Source organism: Sardina pilchardus, chromosome 9 (assembly GCF_963854185.1).
Source record: "Sardina pilchardus chromosome 9, fSarPil1.1, whole genome shotgun sequence".
NCBI classification, from domain to species: domain Eukaryota; kingdom Metazoa; phylum Chordata; class Actinopteri; order Clupeiformes; family Clupeidae; genus Sardina; species Sardina pilchardus.
The window spans coordinates 1,111,521-1,131,520 of NC_085002.1; the positions used below are offsets into that span (position 1 = coordinate 1,111,521).

At 47.0% G+C, this 20,000-nt stretch overlaps 2 protein-coding genes across 8 annotated transcripts in view; one reads left to right on the forward strand and one right to left on the reverse strand.

Annotated features, from left to right (window-relative positions):
• Window positions 1-17,918, reverse strand: part of mbd1b (methyl-CpG binding domain protein 1b) — a 27,838-nt gene extending 9,920 nt beyond the window's left edge. For 3 of the 4 annotated variants that reach the window (XM_062545204.1, XM_062545203.1, XM_062545201.1), the window contains exons 1-7: window positions 17,691-17,918; window positions 15,136-15,689; window positions 14,550-14,672; window positions 13,929-14,067; window positions 4,162-4,403; window positions 480-547; window positions 302-333 (exon numbers count right to left, since the gene is read on the reverse strand). In XM_062545204.1, coding sequence (XP_062401188.1) covers window positions 302-333; window positions 480-547; window positions 4,162-4,403; window positions 13,929-14,067; window positions 14,550-14,672; window positions 15,136-15,665 — 1,134 coding nt within the window. In that variant the 5' untranslated portion in view covers window positions 15,666-15,689; window positions 17,691-17,918. Of the gene's footprint in view, window positions 1-301; window positions 334-479; window positions 548-4,161; window positions 4,404-5,071; window positions 6,044-7,225; window positions 7,737-8,299; window positions 8,549-13,928; window positions 14,068-14,549; window positions 14,673-15,135; window positions 15,690-17,690 lie in introns of those variants that run through there. The other variant, XM_062545205.1, reaches the window with a different exon arrangement.
• A 101-nt stretch (window positions 17,919-18,019) lies between these two features.
• stx16 (syntaxin 16) overlaps window positions 18,020-20,000 on the forward strand; it is a 15,470-nt gene continuing 13,489 nt past the window's right edge. For 2 of the 4 annotated variants that reach the window (XM_062545207.1, XM_062545208.1), the window contains exon 1: window positions 18,020-18,467. In XM_062545207.1, the coding sequence (XP_062401191.1) occupies window positions 18,387-18,467 (81 nt within the window). In that variant the 5' untranslated portion in view covers window positions 18,020-18,386. The other 2 variants (XM_062545206.1, XM_062545209.1) reach the window with 2 other exon arrangements.

Here is a 20,000-nt window from a genome sequence, read left to right on the forward strand (position 1 = left end):
CACACACACACACACACACACACACACACACACACACACACACCACAGGGTCAGCATATCAATATACACCACACCAAAACGCTACACACTCAAACAGCAGAGAGAAATGCAACACATACTATGATACACACACACACACACACTTTGGAAAGTAAGACAAGGACCACGTGGGATCCACTGACCACACACAAAATGACATACACACAGAGAAACACACATACACACACACACACTCATATACAGACACAGTTAGACACACCCACAGACAGACAGACAGACAGACACACACACACACACTCACCTTTCTGAAGACAATATTCCGCTGGGTTTTTCCTACCAATGCAATTAACAGGAGTTGTTACTCACAAACTGAAGCTTACACACCAAAGGAACAAAGAACACAATTGGAGAGAGTCTGTATGTTGTAGTGTGTGTGTGTGTGTGTGTGTGAGAGAGTCTGTGGAGAGACTGAAACACACCTTTGCACTTTGAACAAAGCGTCTGACTCCCGGAGGCATCAATGCTCCCGCCACATTTCCTACAGGTGCTGGGGAGGGACACACAGCACAGAGGAGTTTCAGACGTCTGCCGTTAGGCTCTCAGACAGAACCAATCGACCAGTAGAGGAGACACAGATGTCTACTCAGACAGAACCAATCGACCAGTAGAGGAGATACAGATGTCTGTTCAGACAGAACCAATCAACCAATAGGAGATACAGATGTCTGTTCAGACTAGAGATGCACGATGTATCGGCGGCCGATATATTATTGACTGATAAGTGAAAAATGTTAAATATTATTATCGTTTCAATAACTGAATTTCGGCTGATCATTTGCGCCGATGTTTTTTAAAGCCCTAATTTCCTAATAAAGGCCCGTCTGGCTGCAGGCTACTTGAGCTTGGTTGGCTACCTCTTCCTCAAAATAATGTCAGCTGTGTAGATGTATTTCACCATTCAAACAAAATCTGCGTTGAATCTATGCAGCCCAAAATCCTCTCGTGAACGATCTTTTTAACCTAAGCAGAGAGCGAAGCTCAGCCTACTCAGAGCAAATTGTTTTGCTGGTGTGTCTGCACTTTACCACCGCGCTAGTAGGGGAGACAAACAAATCTATGGTGGGACAAATATTTATAATGACGTTATTGAAAAAACGAGCGTATACAGTAAGGAGAAGTTGCGGGTGTATAGATCATTGGATATATAACTATGTCCCAAATGGTCATGTCTAAGATTTACAATACAATGACGTATCGGATGAGTTTTGTGTTGTAGCTGATGGCAGTTGATGGTTGTTTTGCCGCCAGTGAACGTAGTGACGTAGGCTCAGCAGGGGTCTATACTATGCAGGATTGGCGATTTCATCGCCGGTTTCGCTTTCACTTTTCGTTTTCGCTCGTTTTATGCTTGCATATTTCTCGGCAGAGCTTCCCCTACAGCTTTAGCGTGTATATTTGACAAAACTCCTCAATCGGTCAGTCTGCCGTGCCTTTTCATGAGACTTTACATGACACTTCCTGGAGTAGGGCATGGGTGCGTGCCCGGGGTCTCCTGAAGTTGCAAGCGTGGTTCTACCGCTACAGCCCACTAGGGCGGCCGAAAAAAACACCGTTCGACCGGTAATGACTCATTTAATCATATATAACAGTATGGAACGAATTGATTAACTGAAAAACGTTGCATAGTATACCTTTAAACACATAGGCCTAGGCTACTGCGGTTGTTGACTGCTGTACCACTGAGGACTATAGAGCTCCACAGTCCCACCAACAGCCTTGTCCGGAAGTAAAAATCCAATACAATTTCTCCATTGACAACTGGAGAATAAGCCATAAAATCGTAACCGTCCATGGTAGACTTAAAACCAGTTACGATGTGACTAAGCGATTATACCTGCTCATATAGATGTCAAAAGTTAACGGGGCATCAACCTTGTTTTGAGAAAACAATGCTTTATTCACGATTTAACGAGAGAGTACTACACTACCCAACACCCTACCATGTAAAACTGGTGAAAGCAGAGCCTTTGATTGGTAGAGATCGCCGTTGCCATGGCAATCCCAAACAAACTGTACTCAACTTTTCCCGCGCCTATCGTCCAGCTTCGTCTCGCTGGAACTTCAAAACATAAAATGGCTGCAGGGCTGTCAGGACCGATGTGTGGTCTTCCGAAAAAGAACGGGTTTCTCATCTTGAAGGTTGAATTTACTCAATGGAAACGGTAGGAAGTAATCATCCTCTTTTCTTAGATTAATATGGAACCATGTTTAACTATCGTTAGGCTGCAAATGTTGGAAATGTGTGTACGTTTGCAAAGCATCACGGGATTTGAGTTTTCTAATTCGGAATTTAAGATATGTACACAGTCTTGTACCTTTCGCTTTTTTTACATTTTCTGTTCATTTTTTCACTCGAAATTATAAGTTATATGCTTATGAGTCACATCGTAGCTGGTTAGCCTAAGGCATGGTCTAAAACTCTTTATATACGGATTTTTCCAGAAGTCAATGGGAGAAATGAATGAGAAATTTACTTCCGGACAAGCACCTCTCTCGGAGGAGGGGCGGGACTGTGGAGCTCTATTATGAGTTATGCCCGTCATTGGTGGTAGGTACAATTATTGCAATTAAATGATGCCTATTAAATGTTGTCCCCTATTCATTTCTTTTATTTTTTTCTCCAAGAGTAATATTATCGGTTACCGTAGCCGTATCAGCCACAACAAACCGCTAAATATCGGTTATCGTTATCGGCCCTAAAATTCCATATCGGTGCATCTCTAGTTCAGGCAGAACCAATCAATAGATGAGGAGCAGATGTCTACTCTGACAGAACGGCTAAATCTCATAGTCATCGGGTGCTTCTCAAAGTCAAGGATTGCTCCTTCCAAGCCACTTTTTCAAGGACGTTACGTCATCAAATCTCGTCGAGCACTGTTCCAAAGTCAAGGATGCTTTCAAATTCTAGCAAGTACTGAGTCCTTCGTTCTGAGAATTTCGGAGAATTTTGGAGGATGCATCGATGGATCCTCGGAGTGAAGAAATAACCCACAATCCTTTGCGTATGAACAATTAGAAATTTTCTGACGGTGCGGTTTAAAAAAAAAAAGAGAGAGAGGGAGATGGAAAGTAGATGCAAAGAAGCAGTGCGTGTTAATGTAGGCTAAATATGATTTATCAAGTGTTTTGTTAATGCCATCGTATATTTGCTCAGGCATTTATCAAGTTATTGTGCATATTCATCATAAATGCATATGTCAATGTGCATGAACAAGTTGTGATAGACTTGTTATTAATTTATCTCAGAATTTCGCCCAATACGAACTTTGTAGAAGTTTAACATTACCGTTGCTGTTGCCAATTACCGGTATAACTTTCCATTGACACTGACATAATTATAAACTACGGATTGTGATATGTGAAGACCAAGTCGAATGTGGAAATACTGTAGGCTACTCCAAAAAGTTTATTTAGAGCAAAGTGCAGCTGCAGTTGGAACTCCTGTAAAAGCAGCACAATTTCCACGGTTTTAATTAAGCGCGCAGCCGGAACCGTGCACAATTGACGTGCACTTCCACACTCGCTAGGCTGTTCCATTGCATGTGATCTTGACGGCTGGAGGGGGTACTGGGAAGGTGTGTAGCCTTGTCTCTCTAGCACTCGACTTGAAAGAAAGCATTCTATCAAGGACGAGCTCTTGACTTTGAGAAATACCCATAGTCTAGTGCGTAAGGGGTCATTGAGATTGGGCCAGGGAGTGGGTTAGCACAGGGAGAGGTTAGCATAAGGAGTGGGTTAGCACAGGGTAGTTAACACAGGATTGAGCTAGCACAGGGAGAGGTTAGCATACAGATGGAGAGTTTAGCTAAAGTATGTTTAATACATGAAATGCTAAAAAAAACCAACTAATATCTATTTTTATGAGCTGAAGTTGTTAAGACGACATCATTTTTTCCAGTAAACTGTTAGCTACCATTTACTTTTGGCAATATGTTGTAGATGGCCATTAGTGAATGAGCAGGAGAGTGAGTGTGTGTGAGTGTGTGTGTGTGTGTGTGTGTGTGTGTGTGTGTGTGTGTAGAGGAGACGTAGATCCTTGCTCAGACACACCTCTGCTGGTACTCACATACGTGTGTGTGTGTGTGTGTATTATACACTCACGTGTGTGAGGTTGGGGGCCCTCCGTTGGTGCTGCTGTCCGGGGTGTCGGAGTCGTCGGTTTGGGGGGGTTCGAGGCTGGAGGGGGGGCTGAGGGGGGCGAGGGAGGGGTCGGGGCGCAGGGGGGCGGAGCTCCAGGATCGGCCAGCAGGGGGCGCCCGGTGCAGCGAGTCAGGCGAGCGCGAGCGAGAGTCGTCCGCCGGGTGGCTGGAGTCGTCAGACACGCCCACATCCTGAGACGGAGGCTAAACACACACACAAACACACTCGCAGTTAACCAGCAACTAAACACATACAGATGGACCAACAATCACACACAGATTAATCAACAACTCTCTCTCTCACACACACACACACACAAACACACTCGCAATTAACCAACAACTAAACACATACAGATGGACCAACAATCACACACAGATTAACCAACAACTCGCTCTCTCACACACACACACACACACACAGCTAGTGCCTCAAAACACAGCCAAAACTATGGATCTACATGTATTTCTTTATTGACTTATTTATTCACAGCATATGTTCATTTGTGTTTGCTCTGTGGGAAATGAACACGAGTGATTTATTTCAAGATTCCAGCCTCCGGATCTGAAGCTGAAAGGGCGTGAAGGATTGGAGATGGAGAAGACTAACGCTCTGCACAGTGATGTAGATTCACACCACCCAGAGATCTTCCTTCCAACACACACAACCCACTCGCTGAGTTTCACACGACCCAGAGATCTTCCTTCAAACACACACACACCCGACTCGCTCCGAGTTTCACACACACATGAAGGTTTCTACATCAGCAGTATTTCAGTGAAATGAAAGACAGTCACACACACACACACACACACACACACACTCCATTAGCAGCAGCTAACAGTGTGGAATAAAAGAGTGCAGTCTGGGGTTAAAAACAGGATCAGTTTATTAGACACAAAATGTACAAATGCACTCGGCTACAATAGAGAGAGCTGAGGAGCTGAGATCAAACTACAGCAAACTTAAAATCACCACAAAAGATGTCTAGCCCTGAGTGAGTGTGTGTGTGTGTGTGTGTGTGTGTGTGTGTCTTGTGTCCTGTTAATGCAGGACACAGACAGTGCAAGAGACACAGGAGGTCCTCTCGCCCTGAGTGAGTGTGTGTGTGTGTGTGTGTACTCTCCGTGTCTTTCTTTGTCCCACCATCACACACTCTTCACTCTGTCCCTCTTCTTTGACGCGGAGGGGGCGTGGCTTGTGGATCCCGTCCCTTTCCTGCCGGCCTGCTTGTTGCCATGGCGCTTGAGGGGGGCGGGGAACGGTGGCCTGGAGGGCGGGGCCTGATGAGGCCGCCTCCTCGTGCCCGCGATCAGCGCCAGCAGCGCGTTGGCCGTCTGCTTCTGATTGGCCAGGGAGTTGGAGTGGGCGGGGCCCCGCGGCTCGGGGGAAGTAGAGCGGGTGGAATCTGGGAGGTGATTGGCTGTCTTGCTGTGAGCTGCGCTCTGATTGGCTGTCTTGTTGTTGTGAACTGCTCTGTGATTGGTTGCGTGGGGGGAAGCTGCGCTCTGGTTGGCTGTGTGGGTGGAAGCTGCGCTCTGGTTGGCCGCGTGGGTGAGCGCCGGGCTGTGATTGGCTGCGTGGGTGGACGCCGGGCTCTGATTGGCTCGTGCGTGCAGGAGGTCGCGTTCCTGCTCTCGGAGCGACAGCTCCAGCTGCAAGACGCGCATGCGCAACTCGTGTTCCTGCCGCAGGAAACGCATGCGCTGGCGATGGAACGTCAGGGCCAGCTGATCGCTCAGGGTCAGAGGGGGGTCACGGGGGTCACGCGGGGTTCGCCGACTCTGCGGCCGTCTCTGTGGAGCACCCACACCACCAGGGGGCGACGAGGAGCCACTGGACTCTGCAGACACACACACACACACAGGACAGCACTTTAGAGCACTCTCAAACACACACACACACACACACACACACACAGGACAGCACTTTAGAGCACTCTCAAACACACACACACACACAGGACAGCACTTTAGAGCACTCTCAAACACACACACACACACAGGACAGCACTTTAGAGCACTCTCAAACACACACACACACACACACAGGACAGCACTTTAGAGCACTCTCAAACACACACACACACACAGGACAGCACTTTAGAGCACTCTCAAACACACACACACACAGGACAGCACTTTAGAGCACTCTCAAACACACACACACACACACACACAGGACAGCACTTTAGAGCACTCTCAAACACACACACACACACACACACAGGACAGCACTTTAGAGCACTCTCAAACACACACACACACACTTTACAGCACTCAAACACACACACACACACACACAGGACAGCACTTTAGAGCACTCTCAAACACACACACACACACACAGGACAGCACTTTAGAGCACTCTCAAACACACACACACACACACACAGGACAGCACTTTAGAGCACTCTCAAACACACACACACACACACACAGGACAGCACTTTAGAGCACTCTCAAACACACACACACACACACACACAGGACAGCACTTTAGAGCACTCTCAAACACACACACACACACACACAGGACAGCACTTTAGATCACTCTCAAACACACACACACACACACAGGACAGCACTTTAGAGCACTCTCAAACACACACACACACACACACAGGACAGCACTTTAGAGCACTCTCAAACACACACACACACACACACAGGACAGCACTTTAGAGCACTCTCAAACACACACACACACACAGGACAGCACTTTAGAGCACTCTCAAACACACACAGGACAGCACTTTAGAGCACTCTCAAACACACACACAGGGAGGCAGGACAGCACTTTAGAGCACTCTCAATCAAACACACACACACACACACACACACCCACACACACACACACACACACACACACACACACAGACACACACACACACACACTTTACAGCACTCAAACACACCCCATAGAGCACACTCAAACACACACACAGGGAGACAGGACAGAACTTTAGAGCACTCTCAAACACACACACACACACACACACACGTTAGGCGCAGCGTGGTCTCACCAGTGGAGCCTGACGGCTGTGTGTCCTCTGCCCTGGCCGCCTGCCCGCTGCTAGAGGGGCTGTTGCTAGGGGGGCTCTGGGGGTTGTTGCTAGGAGCGGGGTCTGTACCGTAGCCACTGGTGGTGCCACAGCCCAGGTGTGTGTCTGTGTGTGTGTGTGAGAGTGTGTGTGAGAGTGTGTACGCGTTGGTGATGAGTGTGTCGGTGCTCTCCTGCTTGATGAGGACGGGGTAGGGCAGTGGAGCGTGCGCCTCCTCGGGAGAAGGAGGTGCGGGGAGCGCCCGCATGGGGGAGGAGGTGGCGCAGGGGGGAGGGGGGATGGGGGGGGTGAGCGTGGGGGGGGTGAGCACCGCGGGGCGAGCGTTCTGAACTCTGAGCCTCCTCTTCTTCCTCTTCTTCTTCTTCTTCTTCTTCTTCTCCTCCTCACAGCGCCGCAGCTTGGCCAGCCGGGAGTCCCGGGCCAGAGGACCCCTCTTCAGCTGGGCCGCCAGCCGCTCCTTACTCCACAGGAACTAGCGCGCAGACAGAGAGGGGGAGAGAGAGAGAGAGGTCAGGTACGTGAGGAGCACAGGCTCAGAATGTAGAATAGAATAGAATAGAATAAAATAGAATACAGAACATAGAATACAGAATATCTTTATTTGTCATTGTAACAGATACAACAAAATGAAGTGCAGTATCAAGTAGGGGTAGCCGTGGCCTACTAGTTAGGGCTTCAAGCTTGTAACCGGAAAGTTGCCGGTTCGATCCCCGACCAGTCAGCAGCTGAAGTGCCCTTGAGCACCTAACCCCTCACTGCTCCCCGAGCGCCGCTGGTTGGGCAGTGTGTGATTCACCTCACTGTGTGTTCACCGTGTGCTGTGTGTGTTCACTAATTCGGTTACATTGGGTTAAATGCAGAGGGTGCAGAGAAATGAATTTCCCCTCACAGGATCAAAAAAGGATAAATTCTATTCTATTCTAAGTGGCAGACATCATTGAGATAGTATACATACATAAATAAACACGTTAAAAGCTTAAGAGGAAGTGGCGCCGGTGGAAGTGGCGGCGGTGGCTTGCGAGGGCTCTTAATTACCTTCAGCTGCTGTAGCGTGCGCGGCGTCTCGGCGTCCTGGTTGAAGCGCTGGACGATCTCGTCCCAGGCCTGCCGCCGGTCCGTCCAGGAGCTGCCGTGCGCCTTGCTCCTCTGAGCCGACGGGAAGCGCAGCACGAGCTGCCGCAGCTGCCTTTTCTCAACATCGCTAAAGTTCCTGCTGCGTTTTCTCTTTGCCGGCGGACGCTCCTTCTCTGCTAACAGCTGATCCTCCTCCTGGCTTTGGTCTGACTGCATAAGACACAACCCCAGCGGGACGGACATTACCACCTGGAATAACGCTGCGCCACACAAAGCTAGCTGCGCTAAAGCTGAAGCTAGCTAGCTAGCTAGCTGCGCAGGCCTGCTACAGGAAGGCTTAAGCTTGTGGCACTGGTATGTCATGCTAAAGTTACACCTAAATGCAAAAGCTAAAGCTAGCTCTGCTGGCCTACCACACAAAAGCTGACAAGATCTGCTGGCCTGCTATGATAGCGTTAAAGCTAACAGTACTGGCTTGCTATAATAGCGTTAAAGCTAACAGTAGCCTGCTATAATAGCGTTAAAGCTAACAGTAGCCTGTTATAATAGCGTTAAAGCTAACAGTAGTAGCCTGCTATAATAACGTTAAAGCTAACAGTAGCCTGTTATAATAGCGTTAAAGCTAACAGTTCTGGCCTGCTAAAACATTTAACATAAAGGTAGTGGCACTGGCATGCTAAAAATACACTTAGCTGTGTTGGCCTACCACGCTGAATCTTAATCTAGCTGTGTTGGCCCATCAATAACGCTTAATCTAGCTGTGTTGGCCAATCACGCTGAAGCTTAATCTAGCTGTGTTGGCCTATCACTAAAGCTTAATCTAGCTGTGTTGGCCCATCACTAAAGCTTAATCTAGCTGTGTTGGCCTACCACGCTGAAGCTTAATCTAGCTGTGTTGGCCCATCACTAAAGCTTAATCTAGCTGTGTTGGCCCATCACGCTGAAGCTTAATCTAGCTGTGTTGGCCCATCACGCTGAAGCTTAATCTAGCTGTGCTGGCCTATCACTAAAGCTTAATCTAGCTGTGCTGGCCCATCACTAAAGCTTAATCTAGCTGTGTTGGCCTATCACTAAAGCTTAATCTAGCTGTGCTGGTCCATCACTAAAGCTTAATCTAGCTGTGCTGGCCCATCACTTAAGCTTAATCTAGCTGTGTTGGCCTATCACTAAAGCTTAATCTAGCTGTGCTGGTCCATCACTAAAGCTTAATCTAGCTGTGTTGGCCTATCACGCTGAAGCTTAATCTAGCTGTGTTGGCCTATCACGCTGAAGCTTAATCTAGCTGTGTTGGCCTATCACTAAAGCTTAATCTAGCTGTGTTGGCCTATCACGCTGAAGCTTAATCTAGCTGTTGGCCTACCACTGAAGCTTGATCTAGCTGTGTTGGCCCATCAATAAAGCTTAATCTAGCTGTGCTGGCCTATCACACAATGGCTGAATCCCAGTGATCAAGTTTGCTAGGGTGTAAGGGTTCTGAACGCTAATGACAAGAATGGAACAGCACCCGTCCCGCGACCGATCACTAAATCAAGAACACAAAAAACCTGTGGCAAACACATTTCCGTTTCCGTTTTATGGCAGCTGTTTCCAGTTTCTAGTTTCCAGCCTCTCTTTGGAAAACCCTGTGTTTCACGTCAAACAACGCTTTGAATTGTAGGTGATTCTTTTGACTAAAGTGTCCACATATGCTGACTTGAGGAGAGGGCTCAGAAAAGGCGTGACCCGAGTCCTCAAGCACTTAACAACGAGCTCTCGCGAAGTTTGGGAAAGTTCTGGAACACGCATCAAAGTGTGTGAATGCATAAGGTGCATTGAGGTCTAAAGCTAAAGCTAGCTGTGCTGGCCTACCACGATAAAGCTAAAGCTAGCTGTGCTGGCCTACCACGTTAAAGCTAAAGCTAGCTGTGCTGGCCTACCACGCTAAAACTAAAGCTAGCTGTGCTGGCCTACCACGCTAAAACTAAAGCTAGCTGTGCTGGCCTACCACGCTAAAGCTAAAACTAGCTATGCTGACCTACCACACTAAAGCTAAAACTAGCTATGCTGGCCTACCACACTAAAGCTAAAACTAGCTATGCTGGCCTATCACGTTAAAGCTAAAGCTAGCTGTGCTGGCCCACCATGTTAAAGCTAAAGCTAGCTGTGCTGGCCTACCACGTTAAAGCTAAAGCTAACGGTGCTGGCCTACCACGCTAAAGCTAAAGCTAGCTGTGCTGGAGTACCACACTAAAGCTAACTGTGCTGGAGTACCATGCTAAAGCTAAAACTAGCTATGCTGGCCTACCACACTAAAGCTAAAGCTAGCTGTGCTGGTGTACCACACTAAAGCTAAAGCTAGCTGTGCTGGAGTACCATGCTAAAGCTAGCTGTGCTGGCCCATCACGCTAAAGCTGAAGATAGCTGTGCTAAAGTTAAAGCTAGTTGTTGTGCCTTTAGCGGTGTTGGCCTGCTACACTACGGATGATGCTATTATGCTAAAGCTGGCTATGGCGTGTGGGAGCGCAGTACTGATGTGTGCATGAGCGCTGTGTGACGTCTGGGAGCCCAGAGTTGACCTACTGATGTCTATGAATTCAGCTTCAGTATTAAAATACAGGGTGTCTGCAGGTTTTAACAAGTGCAATTTTAGACTTTTTTAGACCTTTTTTAGACCATCATGGGTTAAATTTAAGACCTTCACGAAATATTAAAAAAAGAAATAACAAAGCCAGATTGCGGTCAATTGACATTTGCTCGCACACAGAGAATCAAAAACTTGCTACTGCATCCAGACCTGCAAACCCCTCAGCGTAAAAAAGGTGACAGTGTCCGACAGGGGGGGTTATGTACTACTATATATATTATTATATATTATATTATTATATTAATATATATAATACATATACATGTATGGTGTATGTAAACACAAACATACACACACGCACACACACAGGGGAGAATACGTATTTGAACCCATGCTTAAGTTGACTTAAAAGAGGAATAGAAAATCATCTTCATGCCTTAATTAATAAAAATAGTAAAAATCAAGGATTTTCTTCAAAAAATGAAGAATGTATTGAAATAAATACATTTTCTCACTTAAATACAGGGGGCATACAGTAAGTAGGCCTGTTTTGATCCCTATGTCAATTCCCATAGGTGCAGGAGGATTTTTTTTTATATGCCTATGTTTTTATTTTTAAAGGCCAGCTATTTCATGGATCCAGGATACTATGCATCCTGATAAAGTTCCCTTGGCCTTAGAAATTAAAATAGCCCCACATCATCACATACTCTTCTTCACCATAGCTAGATATTGCATGGTGTTTTTTTCCAGTTAGCCTATTAGTCTGTTTGATGCTCATTGAGCTCAATGCAAATCAATGCACGTCCTGCGTTCTACAGAGAGTGCATTAAACGTTATTTGCACACCTATGACCTAGATCCAATTTGTTGGCCGTAATTTGGCAAACTCGTTGTGAAGTTTAAATGAACGGTCACGTTGCATCCAGGCTGTAGACGTTCAGAACATAACATTGTCGCACATGACGGTGGTTGATTTTAGCTAGTTGGATGGCATATAGGGCAATTGATGTTTCAAAGCTTAAGGTTCGTAGAAAAGAGATAGAACTTTAGAAATAAGTTGATATGTGGTGGAAAGTAGCCTAGTTCTACTAACAAGACAACATATTTTTTAGCGAATTAAACCAAAGATTGTCTAGTTACACCGTCTCTGTTTCGTTTACATCATAACAGGAAATTAACACAAATCAAATGGTAACACTGGAATAAGTGGGATAATGGACTCCACGGCGTTCGGTCCAAGAAATAAATGCACTTAGAAGGGGCCGCTTTACCTCTACAGTACGTTCCTATTTGTGAACCGAACGCGGTGTCGTCCCTGACATAAATGACTGGCGCGGTAGGCAGGCGTCTTATCCAAACGTCAACTTGGCGCTGTGTTCAAGATTCAACTTGAGCAGAGCACTGAAGCAAGTGCTAGCCTTCGATTGGCCCAGAGAAGTGTCAATTACAAGAATTAGCCAATAATGTTTCGCAATTCTAGCCCGCATTGCATACAGTTTAAGGGCAGCATTCAACAGCGTGGAAAAGGACGCAAAACAAAACAAAAAAACATTAGTCCTTTGTCGATATTTTGCATTGAAACGTAGGTCTTAAATTACCCAAACTCAATTTTAGACTTACAGTGCAAATATCTCTATATTTTAGACTTTTTTAGGCCTAAAATCGAAAATGTGTAATTTTAGACTTTTTTAGACTTTTTAAGACCCCGCGGACACCCTGTAAAATAGCTTTGGTAAGACTTTGCACTTGGCCAGCCGTATCAAAACAGCTTTGGTTAGACTTTACACTTCACACTTGGCCAGCCTTTAAAGAACCCATGAAGTCACAGCTTTATTGGCCAGGTTTGCGTAAACAAACAAGGAGTTTGACTCTGGTTAATCTTTGATCTCAGAGTACAACACTCAACAATAACATAAAAATATTTTTTTTAAAAAGTCAAAGCCTGAGGGGCATTTCAAGTAGGTGGACTAGTGACAGCCTGGTGAAGTTAGCGCAGTACGCAGTAAACCTCCGTATGGAGGTGCCCCATGGCATTTTGCCAGGCCAATGAAGCCAAAAGGCTCTACTATCAGGAGGCTTACTACTTACCCTGCGTTAACTCACCAAGATCACTGTGTTCTTGGAGCATCCAGATAGGTCATCGCTATGCCCACTGTGTGTGTGTGTGTGTGTGTGTGTGAGTGTGCGTGTGTGCCCATGTTCTTGGAGCACCCAGAGAGATCATCGCTATGCCCATGGTGTGTGTGTGTGTGTGTGCCCATGTTATTGGAGCATCCAGAGAGATCATCGCTATGCCCATGGTGTGTGTGTGTGTGTGTGTGTGTGTGTGTGTGTGTGTGTGTGTGTGCGTGCCCATGTCCTTGGAGCACCCTGACAGCCGCAGCAGAACGGTCATATAGCAGCGACCCAATCTGGTCTAAACCGGCTGTGATCTGGTCTAAACCGGCTGTGATCTGGTCTAAACCGGCTGTGATCTGGTCTAAAGCGGCTGTGATCTGGTCCTCAGACCAGCAAGAGCCCAGTGTGCACGAGACCTGCTCTGGGAGATTCTTCTGTGTGAACACAGTGCATGTGAACCCAGTGTGTGTGTGTGTGTGTGTGAACGAACACACTGCAAGTTATTAGTAAACACTAACCTAGTGTGTGTGTGTGTGTGTGTGTGTGTGTGTGTGTGTGTGTGTGTATGTGTGTGCGCGTGAGTGTGTGTATGTGAACACAGTGCATGTTAACCCAGTGTGTGTGTGTGTGTGTGTGTGTGTGTGTGTAAACACAGTGCATGTCAACCCACTGTGTGTGTGTGTGTGTACGCAGTGCATCTCATCCCAATGTGTGTGTTTGGTTTCCATGTTAAATGCAGTGTGTGTGTGTGTGTGTGTGTGTGTGTGTGTGAGTGTGTACGCAGTGCATCTCATCCCAATGTGTGTGTTTGGTTTCCATGTTAAATGTACTGTGTGTGTGTGTGTGTGTGTGTGTGTGTGTGTGTGTGTGTGTGTGTGTGTGTGTGTGTGTGTGTCTCTGCCGTTACCTTGACCCGTCTGGCTCTCTTGCGCACGCGCTGCCCACTCAGGAACTGTCCAGACTTGAAGTCGAACATGTGCAGGTCCACCGTGCGGGACACACACTTGGCCAGCTCCACCTTGCTCCGCACGCGCACGCCCGTCGGACTGCAGGACAGCACAGCAGAGATCAGTACTGTGTGTGTGTGTGTGTGTGTGTGTGTGTGTGTATGTGTGTGTGTGTCTTCAGGACAGCAGAGCAGAGATCAGTACTGTGTGTGTGTGTGTGTGTGTGTGTGTGTGTGTGTGTGTATGTGTGTCTTCAGCAGAGCAGAGATCAGGACTGCCCGGCCTACTGGCCCTGTGTGTGTGTGTGTGTGTGTGTGTGTGTGTGTGTGTGTGTGTGTGTGTGTGTGTGTGTGTCTTCAGGACAGCAGAGCAGAGATCAGTGCTGCCCGGCCTACTGGCCCTGTGTGTGTGTGTGTGTGTGTGTGTGTGTGTGTGTGTGTGTGTGTCTTCAGGACAGCAGAGCAGAGATCAGTGCTGCCCGGCCTACTGGCCCTGTGTGTGTGTGTGTCTGTGTGTGTGTCTTCAGGAGAGCAGAGCCAGAGGTCAATACTGTGTGTGTGTGTGTGTGTGTGTGTACGTACCTCATGTAATAGGTGTCGCTCTTGCCCATGTAGCAGCCTGATCGGCGGAACACTTCCTTCCTCTTCCAGCCCTCCCCAAGACAGGGGCAGTCATCCCAGTGCTCCTCCAGAAGCACTCTCGGCCTGCCACACACACACACACACACACACACACACACACACACACACACACACACACACACACACACACACACACACACACACACACACACACACACACACACACACACACACACACACACACACACACACACACACACACACACACACACACACACACACACACACACACACACACACACACACACAGGGAATGTTCTCAGGTTAGGGGAACCCCATACTCCAGCACTACAATACAGGGTCTCACACACCCCCACCCCCACACACACCCTTTTCACACACACACACACACACACCCTTTTCACACGTCCTTTTCACACACACACACACACCCCCACACACACCCTTTTCACACACACACACACCCCCCCCCCACACACACACACCCTTTTCACACACACACACACCCCCCCCCCACACACACACACCCTTTGCACACACACACACACACACACACACTCCTCACCCCCTCCTGCCCCCTCGTCCGCGTCCGCTGCTGCTGCTGCGCTCCGGGCCGGCGGTGCTGCCGCTGACGCTGCCCTCTCGTGACCCCGTGTGACCCCAGCTCTGCGTCTCCTCCTCCTCCTCCTCCTCCTCCAGGTCGTCGTCCTCCAGCGGCTCCAGCCAATCCCCCGGGGGGTCCTCAGAGCCGGCCTGCTCCATCACGGAGGGGGCCGTCACCGTCGCCGTCGCCCCCCCAGCATCGCTCTCCTGCACCTCCTTACTCCTCCCTTCTCCTGCTGCAGCATCACTCTCCTGCACCTCCTTACTCCTCCCTTCTCCCGCTGCAGCATCACTCTCCTGCACCTCCTTACTCCCCGCGTCTCCTGCTGCACCCGAGGTCTCCAGGGGCACCTCCTCAGGAGTGTGGGGGTCGGGGGCGTGTGTGGGGGGGTCGGGGGCGTGTGTGGGGGGGTCGGCCTCCTCTGTGTGCTCTCTGTGCACATCAACAGCGCCCCCCTCTGGTGTGGAGTCTGTCAACGCTCCCTCATCCATCTCACCAGCTCTGACAACAGCCACCTACACACACACACACACGCGCACACACACACACACACACACACAAAAACACAACGTGAGAACTGTCCAACAGGAGAGTGTGATGAAAAAGCAACTAGCCCTTTGAAGCAAAATGAAGCCCTCTGAATAATAAGACCCGTGGAGACGAGACGAGACGAGACGAGACGAGACGCTGTTGATGAGCCTTTACTCACAGTCCTCTCAGTGGACAGCTCTGACTATATGCCATAGTTATTGTTACTATATGACTGATTGAATGACTATTGTTTATTTGCTATTCTCCTATATATTCAGTGCTTATTTCCTTTGAATCGATATTGTTTACAGAGCTATTCTTTTGAACTTTTTGAAATTGTTGAGTTAATTATTGTATTGTTTTTATTTGTATGTTGCTTTGGACAAAGGTGTCAGCCAAAAAGCCACAACCATAACCATAACCAGGCCTCTCACAGTGTACAGATCTGACTAGGCCTGAGCCAAGCACAACGGAGAAGGCAAAGTGTGTAAGTGTAAGATGTCCCCTGCAGCAGAATACCCAGGAACCAGGCCTCAGATGAGGGCCTGTGCCAAGCCTGAGGTTTACTCCACTGAGTGCAAGCTTATATTCCCTTGAGATGGGTTTTGGGCTCAACCTCTTTGCAAACGTAACATGGCCTATCACAACAAACACCCTTGCAGCCAATCAGTATGTACTCAATAAATTATTTTTGTGGATGGATTTACACCAGGTCAAGCTCAATCTTTTGAGATTGAACATTAGTCTGGAGTCTGCGCTGTACATGTATTTCTACTTCACAAGAGGCGTGATCAATGGGCATAGTTCAAATGACTGTACGCTTTGGGAGAGTCCTTCAAACAATCAGAACAAGCTAGCAGTCAATAGGAGCCTCCCTAGTAATGAGCGGTCAGGCAATTTACTAATTTCCCTACAGTACGACAACAACAAAAACACTTGAACACAACACATTGATAAATGCCAGTTCACTAATGGAAAACATCATATTTTCCATAACATGTGAACGCAGCATGAGTTACTTACCCTAAAATGGGGCAAATATATACAGAAGAAAATAAAGCAAGAAAACGAGGTCTCATTCCACCAAATCTGACCCACTGCCTAATATATGAGTGACACCTTTGCTTTAACAGGCTCAACTTCTGAATAGGCTGAGTGACTGCAGTACACCGCATGCACATTATATCCAGTGTTCTAGCAGAGACGGTTGATTGAGCATGGACCTGACACGATAAGACGCAATAAACATTATTACATGGCCAACAAACAGAAATGTGAAATGTTAACCCAAGTCAACACAGAGAGACTGGCCAGGGCATAGTTTTGTTGCAATTATATCGTTTGCTACAGGTTCTTTCTTCTTCTGTGGTTAATATTTAGAATGCAACAGCGCAAATGACGCTTGTAGTAAAAACAATGTTTGCTAGACAGTCAAGAGACCCAGCAAAGCTTACCGATGATAGTGGTGAATTAGAGTGGGTACGATTTTTCAAGAGACTTTACGTGACCTTAAGAAGCCAACCAACTTGCAAGTGTAAACTCTTGGATCTAACCTAACGTGACGGTTTAGCGCTCAAACCATTTATAGTAGCATACAAACGGGTTAGCATGCTAACTGTATATGACGCTATGGTTTTCAGCGCTTAATACACTGACCTATGTTAAGCTGTCTATGGTTAGGATATTCGCACAGATCGCCAGTAATTCATGCGCTCAATAAAATGTAAAAACAATGTAGTACTTTGACACGAAATAAACTTGGACGTGAACTTTTTGCTAACGTTAAGTCTGAGTTAGCATGTTGGCAATCAAGCTTGAGGAGGCGAAGTCAACTGTCCCAAACTTGATTGGACCGTGGTAAAGATTTCAGACATTTAAACACAAATGGTACAAACAGCAACTATCAGGGTTTGGAAAATCCTGCACAAGACAAACAAATCAATACTATCGGTTCCAAAAACTCGAAAAGTGATCACAATACTCACTGGAGCCAAGAACCGGAAACTGTAACGTTAACGTTACAAGCAAACTCGGACGAACACTTCCCTGTGCGCAGCGCTTCTTCATTGGATGGGAACACTCACATGGCAACAACCAGCTAACATAATAATATCACCTACTAATTGTGTTTAGCGCAGTGTCAGTCCAGGATCACAATTTTCTTAAAATAATCACATAGAATTAGCTCTTAAGGCGTTCGATCGGACAACAGTTCTTATTTATTCCACAGAAACAAGTACTACCTGACTGTTTCATTGAACGCATGCGTGTGGAGAATCCATTCAGTAAGCGGAAGTGGTAGGAGATCAGTAGCGCAAACGTCTTTACGTTTTCGAAAAGCCAGCGACTCGTATTACACCTTTGACATAGCTAGGACAGTGTTATTAACGTATGAACGCCGTTGTTGTTATCATTGATGTTCACCCCAGATGAGCGATCCACGACACAAACCATCACTATTTCCAAGTCGGTGGGAGAAGAATCATTGCTAGATATTTTGGTGATTGTCCGCTGGTGGGCGAGTCAGCCTGCGTTTTTGCAGGCTAGCTCGCTAGCTGGCTAACGTTAAGTTGAGGACATCCAGATAGACATCACAGGTTGTAGCTACAGGCTATAGCCTTAAGTCGTTGTTTAACATTTGTAACAGTTAGCTAGCTAAATCGATCTCGCACAAAGTAGACATGGCAACTAGGCGTCTGACAGATGCTTTCTTATTAATGCGGAACAATGCAATCCAAAACCGGCAGATTTTGGCTGAGCAAGTGAGTACCCACGAACCCCGTCGTACTCTGAGTACACGTAGCAATGCTGCGGTGAGTCTAATGTTAATCGTCTGGATCGTTTTGATTTCATGTGTTTTAGTTCGCTAGCTAATCTGTTGGCTAGCAAAACCAATAGTTTGTTGTTTGAAGCTGGATAGTCTAGCTGTTAGCTAACAAATATTGGTTGTGGTTGGTGTGCACTGAGTGACGTTTGTCTACCTGATTTTATCCTAGCCTGCTAGCAAGTCCAGTCTGATAGATGTGTCTAGCTGGTGTTAATTTGGCTAGGAAACCCACATCAATTAGACTGGAAACTAGCAGAGCCTCAAACAAACCCACAACTCCTGCGGTCCATTTCCCATCGGCTTGCCATTTTGCCATCACTTCAGTGTTGGGCAAATGTTAAAAATATGATCATCACCGATTAACATCTCTAACCATCATACCCACGAAATCGCATGATTCAGTCTCATCGGAGTCGCACTAACACGACTGTCAGGAGCAGGTCGAATGGGTCATCGCAGAAATGTGGGTTGTTGTCTGTAGTAGACCTGCTGTAGAGTCACTAGCGTCAGCTTAAGCAGCCACAACTGAACCGATCAACCAAAACGTTCATAATCAGTCACCGGGCAGAAACACACAGCGGAGAGTTGGATCAGTTACTCAAGATAGCATTTACATGGAGCTCAATTATCAGGCATTACTAGCATATTTCCCAGAGATGTTCTCCAGGTAAAGCTGGTTGCAGGCACCTGGAATGGATTACTGAGTGAGCCTACTGGTCCCACGCTTAGGGCCCCTGAAGCCCAAAGCCCTGTGTGCAGGTACTACGATATTCCCCAGCCCTGATATCTGAAAAGGGCCCCTGAGCCAAATAACAGGTATTATGGTATGTGCTACGTCTCAATAGGGCCCCTCAATCATATTCTTTCACACAAACATACTGGCGTTTGTGGGCGTTTTGAGCGGTAACCCGGCATGCCATGCTGTTGGAGGTTCAAACAAACGCTGCATCACCATTGAAATCAAGTAGGGAATTCACATTGAAATCATGTAGGAAATTCACATTAAAATCAAGTAGGGAATCCACATTGAAATCATATAGGAAATTCACATTGAAATCCTATAGGAAATTCACATTGAAATCATGTAGGAAATTCACATTGAAATCGCATAGGAAATTCAATATTGTCTGCACCTCCAAGTGGTCCGTGACGCAAGTTTGTGTGATCGAATACAATGGGTTATGTTATTCACCCCTGATCTCTGAATGGGGCTCCTCAGTGAAATAGCACAGGTTTCACTACTGCCCATGGCAGGCACGTTGGGTTGTCTGTGGAGGGGGTCTATCAGATCTCCTGCCCAGAGAGCGGGAGGGTAACATTGGTGCATTATGGCCCATGGAGTTTACATTGGTATGGCCCGTGTAGGTTACATTGGTATGGCCCGTGTAGGTTACATTGGTATGGCCCGTGTAGGTTATTACAGTTTACATTGGTATGGCCCGTGTAGGTTATTACAGTTTACATTGGT